Source organism: Salmo trutta, chromosome 1, assembly GCF_901001165.1.
Source record: "Salmo trutta chromosome 1, fSalTru1.1, whole genome shotgun sequence".
NCBI lineage: Eukaryota > Metazoa > Chordata > Actinopteri > Salmoniformes > Salmonidae > Salmo > Salmo trutta.
The window spans coordinates 52,465,501-52,482,970 of NC_042957.1; the positions used below are offsets into that span (position 1 = coordinate 52,465,501).

The window sequence follows — 17,470 nt, forward strand, 5'->3', positions numbered from 1 at the left end:
CTCTGGTTCCATTCCTTTCCTGGAGATTCGACAAGAGGGACTTCTTTTCAAGCACAGCATCTTTTGGAGTTCTTCTTCAGTGTGGATTTGTGCTTGTCTGTGTTGGAATTATGTTGTCTGATTCAATACAGGCACGCTATAAAGGTAAGATTACGTGTAAGTGTTCTAACTAACATCGTTTGTTCGGTTCAGTTAGCTAACTAATTAACGCTAAGTGTCACGACTGTTAGATATTGTTTGTCGCACGGACAGAGCCAGCATTGCAAGTGCAGCACAGTAACTAGCCAATGTTTGTTAACCCCACTGGAATTACTTACAACGAAATAATTGTTACCCAACTATCTACCTAGACGGCCAACACTTCACTAAAGTGATCTACTATTTTGTTTGTTTTTTCGCGTTAAGGTTAACTAACTAGCGTTAGCGACACCAGCGTTACTATGCAGCCGCATACGCAACGAACCAACAGGACAGAGGAGATACGTTTGCTGAACTAACGTTACAGGACCAGAATATTCTGTGCCTTACTGACAAAACACATTTCAATGTGGTCAATTCATTTTTCTGCAGATAGCGCGACAAGATACTATGACAATGCGTGTACTGTACTCTACTCTTATTGCTATGTAAAAAAAAAAGTGAACAGGATTTTAGCCAGTGTTGTCAAACAGTAATGGCAATTCAGCTGCATTTCCATATAATTACATATTGAAACTGTTTTTTTTCTGCTATGGAAAGATATGCAGGTTTGTTTTGAGAAACTTGTGGCTAACTGAAATGGGCAGTTTATTTGTTTTCTTCCAAAGCATAGTCGGTAGACTAAACGTATAAATGATTGTCAACCATGGTGCTGTCTATAAAACATAACTAATCTTGCCGTTTCCTTCATTTTACAAGGTCATCAGTGAGTTTAGTCGTCTGCCTTCTGGTCTGCAACTGCTGCCTTTGAAGTAGGTGTGAATGCTTCATCTCTCTGGAGACACCCACCACCTCCCTGACTAGTCTGCCACCTCACGATCAGGGCCAGCCAAGCAGCCAAAATGGGTAACCAGCTAACAGAGATAGCCCCCAACACTCCTTTCCTCCCCAACTTCCAGTCTCTGCATGTGGTCGTCATCGGCCTGGACTCTGCAGGAAAGACCTCCCTGCTGTACAGACTAAAGCTCCGGGAGTTTGTGGAGACCATCCCCACAAAGGGCTTCAACACTGAACGGATTAAAGTAGCAGTTGGAAGCTCGCGGGCCACCACCACCTTCCAGGTGTGGGACGTGGGCGGTCAGGAGAAGCTGCGGCCCCTGTGGAAGTCATACACGCGTCGCACTGATGGCCTGGTGTTCGTTGTGGATGCTGCAGAGACTGAGCGCATGGAGGAGGCCAAGGTGGAGCTCCACCGCATCAGTCGCTCGGCAGAGAACCAGGGTGTACCAATTCTGGTGCTTGCCAACAAGCAGGACTTGGACTCTGCAGTCTCTGCTGTGGAGGTGGAGAAGGCCTTGGCCCTCCACGAGCTTAGCAACTCCACACTGCACCACACCCAGGGATGCAGCGCGCTGAACGGACAGGGGCTCCAACCCGGCCTGGAGAAACTATATGAAATGATCCTGAAGAGGAAGAAGCTGCTCAGACACAGTAAGAAGAAGAGATGAGCTGTGCGTCTGAGCTTCCGAAAGCCACTTACCCCGCAGAATGGACCTTGTTGGTGTTCCTTGGAATTTTATGGGAAATTTGTGCCCCGAAGGATCTGCTTCAGGTCTCCCAGTGAGGGTCAGTCCAGAGGACAGAGAAATGGACCTGTTATTCTATACGTTGGACACAGCACGGACTACGTTTAGCCCTTTTATAGTGGCTCTTTTTCAATAAACATTGCCATCTGCTTTTTATCAAGTTGTAGTACCAACATGGTCTAGTCCAAACGTCCAGTGACGTATGGTAGGTCTAATTGTTTACCTTGTAGTTCACTTTGTTTCACGGAGGTGGTTCACCGTTGGAAAAGACCACGCTTTTGTAGATCAAAAGAGGGACTGTATTTCAACCCACTGTTCGGCTGGCATTGTAAAGGCCTGCTGGCAGGAGGCCTGAGGCTGCTAGCCATGATGCAACTTTTCACCACTGTTTTGCTTGTCATGGTAGACTTAAATGTGTGAAGTTGTTACAACCAATATGTTTTTACATTCTGTACATATTTTTTTGTAATGCTTACAAATTAATAAATTATTGAAGACACTATCTGGAAGTCCACCTTCTTTCCTTCAGTTTATTTGACCATGCTGACCAAGTGTTATAGTTTGCCCTTGTTATATCAAAATGTTTGTGCAGTTAATGGTCTTCTCAACAGAACACCAAGGGACCCTGTAACTTATAGGTCATTGCTCCAGTTTCCCTTTTTGCTCTTGAGGTGTTTTTTTCTTAAACGTCATTGAAAAAGTATCCTTTGGAGTCAGGAGACCGGCTCATGTTTCTATTTCAGTTACTAATCTTTCCTTTAACATCTGCCTGCTGGTTCCCACCCTGGCAGAGATCCGTTTAAAGAACACACGGTCTCTTTGGCTTCTCAATTATAGCTTTTGCATCAATCACAAGAGGAACTGCTTACCTGTGTTCAATGACATTTAATTAGTGATTTGCACATCAAGTCTCTTAGAGGACATTCATTGGCAGTTTGCCAGTCATTTTATATCTATGGTAGCTCCAATAAGTCATTAATTTATCAGTGAAGTTATTAGTCAGACAATTTGTATAATTAGTTCCCAAAGATAATTGGGAATAGTTGTGTAAGAATTTGTTTTCTTGAAGGACATCTCACCTTCCAGTGAGAAAGGGCAGTGTTAAATGGTAGCCCAAAAACCACAGGCAATTCTAAACCTGAGACTTAAGTTACTCTTCCTGACACAGTGCACTACTTGGCAATAGTGCCACAATGAAAATAACCTACATCTTGCCAGGTGCTAATATGTAACTGGTTTGTCAGATATTGTATTTCATCAGAGACAATCTACAGGTTTGAACAAGTGACCCATATTACTTGTATAGCGGAAATCAGTGGATTTAGTAGATGTTTGATTTTGTATGTGTTCACAGAATACTAAGAAACAGGATCAAGGATCTACAGAGTTTGGCCTGTATAAATATTTGAAAGCCATATGAAAGGAAAGCTGTGGGCAGGACTGACTTGAAACGTACCAGATAATTCAAATCAATAATGGAGGCTAGGAGCCTACACCAGCACACGAAAACCTTCACTTTAGTCTCTTTTTGGTCATTCTATTTATCAGGTAATGGGGCCATGACCAGATTAATGCAATGTCTTTGAATTGTCCCTCACACATTTATGGGGGTATGTATTGCTACCTTTTTTTAGGTTTTGTGTCCATGCTGTTATATTCCAATTGCATCACCTACGTTTTGGAGGCATTTTCATCCTTAAGCTTACCGTATACTTCCCAGTTGAAACAGTTTGCGCAAATATTACATTTTGTGATGTTTTGTTTGTTTTGGTGTTCGGCAGTTTTTTTTGTTGGGCTGTTTGAGCAAACAATATTTTTTTATTGAGGCTAGTCGAAGTCTACGCCCCTTCGGTGATTGGTCAAAGTAAGGATTCTTCAATTAAGTGTTATTCAATGAGAGACTAGTTTTCATGCACATTTTTTCACTTGAGAAATACTGCACCAAGCATCTTAGATGTAAAATTACGAAACAAACTCTTACTCTGCAAAAACGTAAAAATTGATTACAGATTTCTTGATTTTTCTTTAGATTAATTCAGACTATTTTGAGGTAGTGTATTTTGGCTATTTGTTGCTACGGTGTCTCAATAGGGACAAAGTAATATTGGCATATTTTTTTTTAGTTTTTCAACCGATGGTCTTTTAAGGGCCTATATGAGACACAGATGTTCACTTCGCCTAGCCGAGTTCTGCTAAGAGCAAACCGAACCTAGTGTGCGGACGGCCTGCAGGCCGATCTGGGAAGACAAGTCATGCAGGAATGTAAGAAGGACCCAGCCATCCCCCGTCACGGCCACAGTCTCACCACCAACTATACACTTCTACTGATACCAAATACAATTACCTTGATTAGAACCTCCCTGTGTGTCTCAGCAGCTTGAGCTGGATTAGTCAGCAGTATTGGCTCAAACCTGTACGGAAAACACAGTAGCCAAGTTTAATTCAATTCAACTTTTATCTGATTAGCGTGTTTTTGCGATTTCATCATCAAAGTGCTTTGCTCTCCCAAGGCGCAAGACCAAAACCATGTAAAGCAGGTCTACATTAATTGAAGTTAAGGAACCATTTTTCACTAGAAGTTAGGCTTTAAAGCTCTTTGACCACACCATTTGGTTTTGCCAATAACATTCATCCAGCTTGGCTGCTAACATTGTCGGCCCTGATGCCTAAATATGCCCTGCACGCTACATTTCACCCCCCTGGCCAGTGCTGTAATTTAGGGTGTTTCTGATGTGTATCTCCACATTCTATGGGAGGCTCCAGCTTTATGGGTCATTTAAGTTGGCTCACAGATAGTGCTTCCTGAATAGAACATTACCTCTCATTCCCCAAGCAGCTGTGAGGTAATAAGGCAGGGAAATTAGTCTGTGCTAAGGGAATTGTTTACCTTTGAGAAAAGTACTTAACTTATTTGTGTACTTGAACTGAAGTGTGGGTCTAGTAGTTTACTTTTACATACTTCACAGGGAATGCTTTGTAAGGTTGGGTACAAGTCAAGCAGAAAGAGCAGAAGAATTTGACAGGTTCTCCCTCTGCATTGTTGCTCCCATAGTATAGCTTGCAGCTAGTGCGTCAGAGCAGTGAAGGGTGTGCAGAGGCAAGCTATCAAGCTTGCGTGAAGCTCTATTATATCAAACCAACCCTGTGATCCACACCCACTCTCTAAAGAATAGCTGAGCAGTGACACAGGCCTGGCTATGCACTGTCCCCCAGGCACTAAAGGAGATACCCAGTCTGACAGCCAATGAGCTGAAAGTACTACTTAATTTGTTTTTTGAGGTATCTGTACCTTACTTTACTATTCATATTTTTGACAACTTTTACTTCACTACATTCCTAAAGAAAATAATATACTTTTTACTCCATACATTTTCCCTGACACCCACAAGTACTCGTTACATGTTGAATGCTTAGCAGGAAAGGGAAATAGTCCAATTCACCAATTTATCAAGAGAACACGTGGTCAACCCCAAGCTTGATGTCAACGTCAGTGATTTTTAAGCCAGTCCAACAGTAGTGATACCAACTACACCCCATATGGAAAATAATCCTGAAAATCAAATACGAATCTTGTATGGCAGTGGTGTATTTGTATATGTGTTCATGTATATGCCTTATATGACATACACAATTGAGTACATGATGTGGTGCATTTCCTACAAAGATATGGCAGTATTTGAGATAAAATATATGAGTTATGAGTCATCTACGAATATTATAAGGAATGTGCTGAGAATTTAACAAAATAAATGCTTTCCTTATAGGTTTCAAATTGTTTTTTTTAAGTCAAGATATAAAAAAATATCACAGTTATTATAAGAAAAATATAATACTTTAATAAACCTTTTTAGGTATGCGTTTCTATGGTTAAGGCTGGGCAGCACCTCGTGCTAGACAGTCGATGTATTTACATCTATGCCTTTGGTCTCCCATCCAGGGTTTTAACCAAGCCCAGCTTAGCTATGATATTTGTCACTAAGCCAGCTTAGTTATGGTATTTGTCACATTACTAATGTGCTGTCATGAGAATGATTGTTGGAGATCTCCACTTAATAACTAAATAGATGAACTGCTGCTATTAGTCATTCATCAATTTCCTCCTCTCCTCCTCCTGTCTTCCTCCTTTCCTCCTCCTCCCTCTCCTCCTCCATCTCTTCTCTTCCTCCTCTTCTCCTTCACCATCTTCTCCTCCTCCTCCCTCTCCTCCTCCATCTCCTCTCTTCCTCCTCCCTCTCTTCCTCCTGTCTTCCTCCTTTCCTCCTCCTCCCTCTCCTCCTCCATCTCCTCTCTTCCTCCTCCTCCTCTTCACCCTCTCCTCCTCCTGCTCCTCCTCCTTCCACTCATCCTCACAGCGAACTTTGCTTATTTTTTCCAATAAGTGTCACATTGCACGTGTCAGTGACATCAGACAGTGGTAGGCAAGTGCTTTGAAATTAGTATATCCCATGTATGAGACCTTAGAAGGCTTAGCTTACATGTCTCTTGTATGGTTTATATAATATAATGCATGCAACATATAAGTCAGATATTACAAGAATCTTCTATGAATCTTATAAGTGTATTTACTACCATATGTATTGCATGTATTGCTTAAGTTCCAGGTAGAACATGTAAGAGTCTTGTAAAATTATTCTATCTTTTCCATAGGAGATCGTCCCTGCTTTTGCATGAATACAGCTGGTTGACAGATGGGCCATCAATTGAGTGCTCTCTTAGTGTGTTTCTGTTTCTCTCCAATGACCTGAGGTTGTGCATGTATACACAAAGGGAGATTTAGCGCCACTTGCAAGTTCAGCTTCACGTGTGATCTCAAACAAAGCCATCTGTTATGTTTTTGATATTCATCTTTGAAGATGTGATGATGTACGATAAATGTAGCTTCTCCTATTAAACCGTAATCCATTTTTGATAAAAGTGACAGAAGCCAGGATCAGAAATCTGCAATTTTATGAAAGCAAATCTAACTGAAACCATGGTGAAAGAGATATCACTATCTCTCATTTTGCCTGTACAAACCACTCTTTGCATACATAACATCCTATCTTCTCTCTGTACGTTAATGGGTTATTGGGGTTAATAGGCAGATCCAGGGGTCTCTCTGCATTGGACATCCTAATACTCTATTTGACACTGAGGGCCAGGAGGTAAATGATGTCATCTGTTCTTCCCCATCCATAGAGGTCAACCCGGCTCCATTACTATCTCTGACCTTAGCCAGGCTGGCGGAACACAGATAATACTTTCAATAACACCCACCACCACTGAGCAATAGATAAGTGCCAATTCCAATGAGTGACTCTGTAACGATGTGACCTGAAATGGGTTACTGTGCAGTCAGCTCCTGCTCTGGTGTCTGGAAGGTGATCTGCCTCCTGCTATTGGGAATAATGAATGGTGAATGTGAATATTCATGCATGGATTGGCCTTGGTCACATATCTGTGTCTTGCAGTCCTGGGTTTAGTATTTGTCAATTAAATACTTATATTCTGTATTTTTGAGTATTTCCAAATATTGTGGTGCCGAATCAACCATTTCTATTTGAAGTATTTGAAAGCATTTTTTTGAAATAGCTTCCTATAAATAGCCTACTACTTGAAGATATTTTAAAATACGTTGTTTCAAATAACGAGTTCAAATGCATGGTCATTTTTAAATAATAGCATATTTGTGTTTGAAATACATGCCAATACTTTCCAAGTATATTTCCAAATACATTCCAATATTCAACTATTTGTTTTTGTTTTCAAAGAAAAAATATCTGAATACTTACTTTGGTATGTATGTGAATATATTTTAAATAGTTTAGTAATTTAAACCCAGGTGTGGTGTCTTGCAAGGAGATGTGATATGTTGAAAGGCTAACATCACATTATTATTAGAAGTCAGGCTAACTGTTAAATACTGTGTGACAATGAGGACAACTGATGAATAATGAGTGGCAACATAGTGTTTGTGTTTATTGCACCCATATGCCTGCAACCAGTTACTCCATGTTCGAACGCGAACAGAGCAAACCCAACTAAGACCTGTCAACAAACATGGTCGCTCGGGAAACAAGCACAGTGCCTTGTGAGACATGGCCCTCTCAGGCGTTAAGGAGGCAATTAAACAGACTTGTCTCTGCCTCACACGGTCGTCACTCAGATGCTGTTTATTTGGCACTGTGCTGCGATCTTCAGGTAGAAGTTTTCCCATAGACACAGATCTAGGATCAGCTTACCCTCTTCTAATCCTGGTGTTAGGCATCAAAGGGAATTGTAAAAACTGGCTCTACATCAGCATCTATGTGTAACTTAATCTAGATTCTGTGTGGCTTATCTGCTACGAACATAGTCATTTAGCACCAGACCTCAGGGCTTGCTCTGATTCAGCATGAGTCTTGTTGTAACCCACAACACCAGGGTACAATGAAATGGTTTGGACAGTAAAGCACAAACCTACTTTGGTTCTCAGATAAGTATGTATTTTTCTGTACCGAAGTTATCCATTAAAAACAAGAGGTCAAACAAATATGTTTTTAAATTAATAGACAACTGCGCTGTTGGTTTGTAAGTGCAAATATAATTCCTATCTTCTGTTATTGTTTCTTTTCCTCTGTGATATCTTGTTTGGCCCATAAAGTGCCTCTCTCAATGTGAAGACACTCCATGCTGCCAGTTAGTTCTGGGTAGATGTCCTTGCTTGCTTATCACTTATATTGCAAAATGTTCCTATCCGTCTCCGGACAATGTTATTTTTCGGTGTAGGTAGTAGAGACCTAAAACTGTCAGAAATCAGTAGGTTAGTGTACAGTGGAGGACAAGTGTGTGGTCTATGTTAGTCAATGTGTGTGGGGGAGAGAGTGAGAGACTGACTTGGTGTTTACCACAGTGGCCTTGAGATAAGAATGCATTTGTGGATCAAAACAATATCTTTGTGTGTTCCTCTCATTTTTATTCTCTTTCTCTTTCTCTCTCTCTCTCTGCCTCTCTCTCTCTGCCTCTCTCTCTCTGCCTCTCTCTCTCTCTGCCTCTCTCTCTCTCTCTCTCTCTCTCTCTCTCTCTCTCTCTCTCTCTCTCTCTCTCTCTCTGCCTCTCTCTCTCTGCCTCTCTCTCTGCCTCTCTCTCTCTCTGCCTCTCTCTCTCTCTCTCTCTCTCTGCCTCTGTCTCTCTGTCTCTGTCTCTCTGTCTCTCTCTCTCTCTCTGCCTCTCTCTCTCTGCCTCTCTCTCTCTGCCTCTCTCTCTCTGCCTCTCTCTCTCTGCCTCTCTCTCTCTCTCTCTCTCTCTCTCTCTCTCTCTCTCTGCCTCTCTGCCTCTCTCTCTGCCTCTCTCTGCCAGAGAAACGTCTCTCTCTAGCCTCAGCCCAAGCTGTGAGCTCCCAGGATACTTCATCCACTATTACACTCAGGAATGTTCTCATTAAACGCTTTGGGAACTCTGTCCAGCCTATTCTACAATTTTGCCACACCAGTGGATAATTTAATTAATTGCCGTCTTTTGGTGGTGGTGTGACAAGCGGGAAGTACAGTTCTGGAACTATTTGGAGAGTTTAACTAAATGGAATTGTGCTTGTTGTGAAAAGCCCACAGAAAAGGAAGAATAACATGTGGGGCAGTTACATCACTTGTAGTACTGTTATGAAGTACTTCTTTATGTGTATCCAATTTGTTATTACTGATCAAGTCTGTATTGTTTCTCTCCTATCACTGGCCGTGTACCTCATGACAGACAAATTATATGATGTAAGTTAACAGAGCCCACAGTGTCACTGTGATTGTAACTGTTTACAGTTGTTAGTCACAGTGTCTCCTTTTTCTCCCCGTCGCTCCTCACAGCCCCGTCAGTCAGCTGATCACAGTTTGTTTTCACTATAAAGTACTGGCCCAGGGGAGTAAGGATTATCTAACAGCCAAGATGGGTGTCGGGATAGGGGAGAGCAAGGGAGAAGAGGGTGGTATTAGGACACAAAACTGGTTGTTTTACTCTCTGGGGCTTGGACGTCTGCCTGAACAGTCCAGCAAAGCTTTAATTGGAGCTGCAGAGGTTGGAGAATCTGCTCTGCTTGGCTCTCCTTGGCCTTTAGCTTTGCTGCTCTCAGGAAACAGACTGTCAGAGCACCACCAAGGGACACAGCACTGCAGGGCAAACAGTTACAGTTTGGATCTCAGCTGGGCCATAGCTGCTGTTAAACCCTCCAGTTGATGACTTCACCTGAGAAACAACGGATGTTGTTTTGAAATTTTTCAGGGGTTTTATATGATGGGTCTGATAGTGTGGTGTTGCCTGTCAAGTAGACTGATGATTAGTTTACCGCCCCGGGCCCTGGGCACTCTACCTCTCGATTTGCACCATTATGGAGTCTACGGCACACTATCATGCCAGGGAAAGTTTGAGTAATTTCTGAATGAGAGAGGACATGTGAAAATCAGCTGTAAAACTCCGTTTTCAAGCCTCACCACCAGTCTAGCATGTAGAGGTTGACTCCTGTTTGATAACTCAGCAAGGTGCCACTCTATGCCAGACATTCAAGGAATGTATCACCAGTTTGTATATAATACCATAACCAATGTCAGTCAGGCTTTAAAAGAACAATATGGGTATGATAAACGTTCCATGTAAAGATAATCAAGTCTGTCTGAGACTGTTGTTGATTATAAAGGACCCAATAACCTTTTAAGCTTCAAATCCTTCTTCTCTTTCCATTCTACCTCTGTTCTGTTCTATTCAGATATGCATACATTTTACAGGTAATCCATTTAAAGGCACGATGCACACAATGAAACAATCCAAGTTAAGTGCCCTGCTCAAGGGCACTGCAGTAATATGCACCGCTTGGGATCTTAACATGCAACCATCTGGTAAACCCTCTTCCTCTACATAGAAATTTCTTCAGCCTATTTAAAATTCCCCTTTAAAGGCTCCTTCAAAGTTTTTGGTTTTGTAATATTATTGATGAGTATTGACGGCCCTCAAAATACCAGATACATACCAATATCTGAAATGATTACCGGAAATATGAAGGCTATGGGCTCTATTCAATCTGTATCACTGAAGCATTACAGATTGCGCGATAGACGTTTAAAGGTCATTTCCAATTAACCCAACATATGCAGCATTTACCGTGAATGCAGTCTCCACCAATGCCGTAACATTGCCTTTAAATTTCAATTACACTGTAATGCTGAACTTCCGCGATATGGATTGAATAGAGCCCTATGAAAGCTACAGAACGCTATTCCACTATATGAATGCATAAAACATTTTGTTGGCTTATTTCTCCTGAATTGAAGTTTCCGTCCTCATTGGGTATTCTCTAACATATACACTGAGTGTACAAAACATTGACTGACCAAGTGAATCCAGGTGAAAGCTATGATCCCTTATTGATGTCACTTGTTAAATCCACTTTAATCAGTGTAGGTTAAGGGGAGGAAACAGGTTAAAGAAGGATTTTTAAGCCTTGAGACAATTGAGACGTGTATTGTGTATGTGTGCCTTTCAGAGGATGAATGGGCAAGACAAAAGATTTCAGTGCCTTTGAACGGGGTAAGGTAGTAGCTGCCAGGCGCACCAGTTTGAGTGTGTCAAGAACTGCGACGCTGCTATTTTTTTCACGCTCAACATTTTCCCGTGTGTATCAAGCAGTGGAGGTTCCTCAGAGGAGGAAGAGGAGGACCATCCTTCTCAATGAAATTTCACAAAAATAAAATAGTGAGACATTAAAATAAGTTATCCTGTTTAGATAAACTATACTAAATATATTCACGTCACCAAATAATGAATTAAAACACACGGTTTTGCAATGGTCTACAGTAGCCTCAACAGCCCTCTGTAGGGTAGCACCACGGTGTAGCCGGAGAACAGCTCGTTTCTGTCCTCCTCTGGGTACATTGACTTCAGTACAAAACCTAGGAAGCTCAGAGTTCTCACTACCTTCCATAGATTGACACAGTAATTATGGCAACTTCCGGAGGATGTCCTCCAACCTATCAGAGCTCTTGCAACATGAACTGACATGTTGTCCACCTAATCAAAGGATCAGAGAATTAATCTAGTACTGAAAGCATAAGCTACAGCTAGCACTGCAGTGCATATATTGTGGTGAGCAGTTGACTCGAAGAGAGAGAAAGACAATAGTTGAACAGTTTTGAACAAATTAATTGTTTAAAAATGCAAGAGAGATAGAGAGCTAGCTATATTTTGTTGTATTTTTTTCACTTTCACTTACTTAGCTAGCAAATGCAGCTAGCTAGTTTAGCCTACTCAAACACCCGGCTCAAAACAGAGGGGGATGCTATGCTAGCTAGCTGACTATGGCTATCCAACTGGAACTCTTCCAAGTTAAGATAAGCTTTTGATTTTATTATTTTATTGCCACCGGGTCCACCGGTGTAACTACTAAACTGCTTGCTCGACACTGTACTGCATGATTGTAGTGGATTTACTAACGCGTTAGTTTTAGTAACTATGTTGACTATGAAGTTAGCTAATATGGTGACAACGATGTAGGCTGTGTTTAGCGGTTAGTGGTTATGATATGAAGGTTTGGCTTGGAAAGGTTTCTTCACCTGGTCACAGAGAGCTGTTGTGTTGTGCAATGAAGTCCACAAGCGAAGGGAAAAGATGAGAGGAGGAGAGCGTGTAGATGCAAGAAGGAATTGTATAACGAGCAAAGTGATCATGCTGTTTGTATGTGGCTGCTATGAAAGTGAACTGTGTTTGCGGGTGATCAGGTGTGTATTTATTTTGCCGATTCTGTTGAAAAACAGTTCTTAAACGGAAGCAAACGGAACTGAACGGGGATAAAAATACATTAATTTGCAACTAATGATGCCACCCTAGATCAGCTAGATGCAGGCAAGAGTGTGCAAGGCGGTATTGAATGTGTCACTGTCACCTTGATTACTCAAATCTTCTCTCGACCTGTGCACCTACGTTGTAAACTTTCATTCGTAGGCTAGGTTGTAGCAACCTCATGATGGGTATAGGGAAAATGTGAGTATAATGTAGTAGCCTAAACCTATCAATGTTACATTGAGCTGGGGGAATGGAATATGAATGACAGTCATCCAATATGCTGTAATAGAAATAAGGCCATGGTCATTTTTTTAAAATCTTGCTCCCTCATTCTAAACTTCACCGACCGCCACTGGTATTAAGAATGGTCCACCACCAAAAGGACATCCAGCCAACTTGAAACAATTGTGGGGAAGCATTGGAGTCAACATGGGCCAGCATCCCTCTGGAACGCTTTCGACACCTTGTAGAGTCCATGGCCCGACAAATTGAAGCTGTTCTGAGGGCAAAAGGGGGTGCTACTCAATATTAGGAAGGTATTCCTAATGTTTTGTACACTCAGTGTAAACTTAACCTCCTAACAGGCTTACATGCTTAATTACTAACATCATGAGTAATTGCAGCTGCATTGGTCCACGCTGGTCTCCTCTATTTTGGTCTGTTAGGACCTTTTTAGGAATGTGAAATGGAAATAGACATTTAAATAAACACCCGAGACAAGGGGGTGTTGAAAAGCTGTGGAGAAACGTAATGGACAAAGATAGCCAACACACTGAACTGACACAGACAGATGCAGCCAGAGAGGATAGATCCATTGGAGTTTCTCTCTGGATGACAACGCACCCAATGCTGCCCATCCTCCCTTTCGGTAGCCACAGAAACCACTGGCAGGTTACCAAGAGTGACCCTCTGGAAGCATCAGACATTTACTGCTTTTGTGGGGCAGGGCTGTATATCATCAGAGGTCATGACCTTTAATGTGGGGGCTGGGTTCATTGGTGGGATTTTGTCATGTTCAGCATTGTACTCTCGCTCTGCACTGTTTGACTAACCAATATGATAACACAATAGATTATTGGTAGTAGCTCCTGGTTATGAACAGATTTTGTTCAAAACAAAATAACTTATCAAGGTTAGACCTAGGTCATTAGCTCATAATAATGTTTGTCCTCTCTTGGATTAAACTGTTGCTACTTTGTAAAATAAAAATGCATATTTTGACCAATGGTAAAACAAGATGTTAATTGTGATGATGATCCTCTAAGAAAACCAATTGTCCAAACCTCGTCTCTATCATAAGCCGTTCAAAACGTATTGAAGTTTTTACCCTGGTAGGCTGGTCAAAATTAGTAAAATAGCATGGCGTCGTCAGATGCTGTGCGAGAATTAAGGGCTACCACTGAACTTGTCATCTTTCTCGTCAAATCTGGAGGACATAAAAAAGTATAAAGATATCGATTTTGAGACATGACATTTATTCATATTTTAGTATACGCTGTTCGTATTAATGCAAAGTTCTTGTTCTTCTTCAAAAACCTCTCACAAAAACAAGTGTATTAATAGCTAGGTTTCCATCCAATAGGTGACAGATTTTCATGCAAATATTCTAAACTCTGCATAAAAACAATATGCACATTTTCCCACCAGAGATGTTTCCATCAAATGGACTTGTTGCAGATAAAAGGCTGTGCATGATGACATAGTGCACATAAAAAACTTTTTGCAGTTAAATTCCCATGTGTTCCATTACCTTTTCAATTCTACTGACGGTTTTCTCACAACATTTTTTTGCGATATAGCAAGTGTGCCCACTCTGGTATTGGCATGTGCGCAGGCTGTTGGCTAGAGCGCACGTATAGCCTACATGATAAGACTATTATGGACAAAAGAGCAAGGTTATTTTTATTTGTCAAACAGCAGACAAGCATCGATGATCATGTCACCAGAATAAGACCCTCGATATTTATTGGAAAGGAGCATCTACCGTATTTTGTTATGTCAACATCTGGAAAGTTTTCCAGAACAAATTCTGTTTCCATCGGGCCTGTCATGAGATTTTTTTATCCGACATGCACTTTACTCGCATCAAAAGGTTGGATGGAAACCTGGTTTCTGTGAAATGTCAACGGAGCACATAGCATACACCAAGCTTTTTATTTTCAAAGCTTTTTACATTTAATTCAGCTCGAGTCATTCTAATTTTGCTATTTGCAACCTGCGGAAACAACTTGGAAGATAACGTCAACTATATGTAAGATCCTCAAAAGTTTGGGCGATAAAGCTGAACAGCTCTGTCAACAGAGCTCGGTGTTTATTATTGGATGTAAACTCAGCCAAAAAATAAACATCCTCTCACTGTCAACTGCATTTTTTTCAGCAAACTTAACATGTGTAAATATTTGTATGAACATAACAAGATTCAACAACTGAGACATGAACTGAACAAGTTCCACAGACATGTGACTAACATAAATGGAATAATGTGTCCCTGAACAAAGGGGGGGTCAAAATAAAAAGTAACAGTCAGTATCTGGTGTGGCCACCAGCTGCATTAAATACTGCAGTGCATCTCCTCCTCATGGACTGCACCAGATTTGCCAATTCTTGCTGTGAGATGTTACCCCACTCTTCTACCAAGGTACCTGCAAGTTCCTGGACATTTCTGGGGGGAATGGCCCTAGGCCTCACCCTCCGATCCAACAGGTCCCAGACGTGCTCAATGGGATTGAGATCCGGGCTCTTTGCTGGCCATGGCAGAACACTGACATTCCTGTCTTGCAGGAAATCACACAGAACGAGCAGTATAGCTGGTGGCATTGTCATACTGGAGGGTCATGTCAGGATGAGCCTGCAGGAAGGGTACCACATGAGGGAGGGGAATGTCTTCCCTGTAACGCACAGCATTGTGATTGCCTGCAATAACAACAATCTCAGTCCGATGATGCTGTGACACACTGCCCCAGACCATGACGGACCCTCCACCTCCAAATCGATCACGCTCCAGAATACATTCCTTCGACGATAAACGCGAATCTGACCATCACCTCTGGTGAGACAAAACCACGACTCGTCAGTGAAGAGCACTTTTTGCCGGTCTTGTCTGGTCCAGCAACTGTGGGTTTGTGCCCATAGGCAACGTTGTTGCCGGTGATGTCTGGTGTGGACCTGCCTTACAACAGGCCTACAAGCCCTCAGTCCAGCCTCTCTCAGCCTATTGCGGCAGTCTGAGCACTGATGGAGGGATTGTGCGTTCCTGGTGCAACTCAGGCAGTTGTTGTTGCCATCCTGTACCTGTCCCGCAGGTGTGATGTTCGGATGTACCGATCCTGTGCAGGTTTTGTTACACGTGGTCTGCCACTGCGAGGACGATCAGCTGTCCGTCCTGTCTCCCTGTAGCGCTGTCTTAGGCATTTCATAGTACGGACATTGCAATTTATTGCCCTGGCCACATCTGCAGTCCTCATGCATCCTTGCAGCATGCCTAAGGCACGTTCATGCAGACGAGCAGGGACCCTGGGCATCTTTCATTTGGTGTTTTTCAGAGTCAGTAGAAAGGCCTCTTTAGTGTCCTAAGTTTTCATAACTGTGACCTTAATTTCCTACCGTCTGTAAGCTGCTAGTGTCTTAACAACCGTTCTACAGATGCATGTTCATGAATTGTTTATGGTTCATCGAACAAGCATAGGAAACAGTGTTTAAACCCTTTACAATGAAGATCTGTAAAGTTATTTGGATTTTTACGAATTATCTTTGAAAGACAGGGTCCTGAAAAAGGGACGTTTCTTTTGTTGCTGAGTTTATTAGGTTACGAAATCCGACTTTTTGTCTATATACGGTCCCACAAACTGAGCAATCGGGGAGAAGGGCCTTGGTCAGAGAAGTGACCAAGAACCTGATGGTCACTCTGACAAAGCTCCGGAGTTCCTCTGTGGAGATAGGAGATACTTCCAGAAGGACAACCATCTCTGCAACACTCCACCAATCAGGCCTTTATGGTAGAGTGGCCAGACGGAAGCCAGTAAAAGGCACATGACAGACCGCTTGGATTTTGCCAAAAGGCACCTAAAGACTTCCATGAGAAACAAGATTCTCTGGTCTGATGAAACCAAGATTGAACACTTTGGCCTGAATGCCAAGCGTCACATCTGGACAAAACCTGGCACCATCGCTACGGTGAAGCATGGTGGTGGCAGCATCATGCTGTGGGAATGTTGTTCTGTGGCAGGGACTTGGACAGATTGACACATTGGTATGGCTGGCTTCCGGGTTAAGCGGGCATTGTGTCAAAGAAGCAGTGCGGCTTGGTTGGGTTGTGTTTCAGAGGACGCACGGCTCTTGACCTTCGCTTCTCCCGAGTCCATACAGGAGTTGCAGCGATGGATACCACGAAATTGGGGAGAAAAAAGGGTAAAACTAAAAAAATAAAATAAAAATAAAAACAACAGTGCTGAATATTTTATCACATTGATTCACAACAACAGAAGGTTCTGTCTACTGTACGTTTAGTCTGCACACAACACAGGTTTCCTCCTGTGGATAATGCATAAACTTTACTGGTTTCATACAGGGTGTGCTTGTTAGTGTTTGGAGACTTGTGAGGGTCAGTTTTAGTGTTAGGGTTGATATTGAAAGGTTCCCCCTGGATGTTGCTGTATGTCTGGGAGTCTGGAGGTTTTCACTGTGTGTTTGTGTCTGGAGGTGCTGCGTAGACAGAGTGTATAAACAGAACTGTTTGAAGATATCATTCTTTCAGAGTGAGGTGGTAGACCCACGCTTTAAATCAACGTGTGGGGGAGCCTCAGCCTGAACAAAAGCCGGACATAACAGGGATGAGAAGGGTGACAACAGGCTATAAATCCACAGATCTCTTCGATGTTGGTGAGTCCTTTGGTGTGGATAATTAGTCCGCCAACCCCCGCAGAGGAGACATGGGGAGACACCCACAACACTCCCACCCAACCTGTACCTCA

The 17,470-nt window shown here is 42.3% G+C and overlaps 1 protein-coding gene across 1 annotated transcript; it reads left to right on the forward strand.

Moving 5' to 3' along the window:
• LOC115199625 (ADP-ribosylation factor-like protein 4D) lies at positions 1-2,226 on the forward strand. The gene is made up of 2 exons (XM_029761948.1): positions 1-144; positions 898-2,226. Exon 2 carries the CDS (start codon positions 1,041-1,043, stop codon positions 1,644-1,646), a length of 606 nt encoding a protein of 201 aa, XP_029617808.1. The 5' UTR covers positions 1-144; positions 898-1,040; the 3' UTR covers positions 1,647-2,226.
• The last annotated feature ends 15,244 nt before the right edge of the window (positions 2,227-17,470 follow it).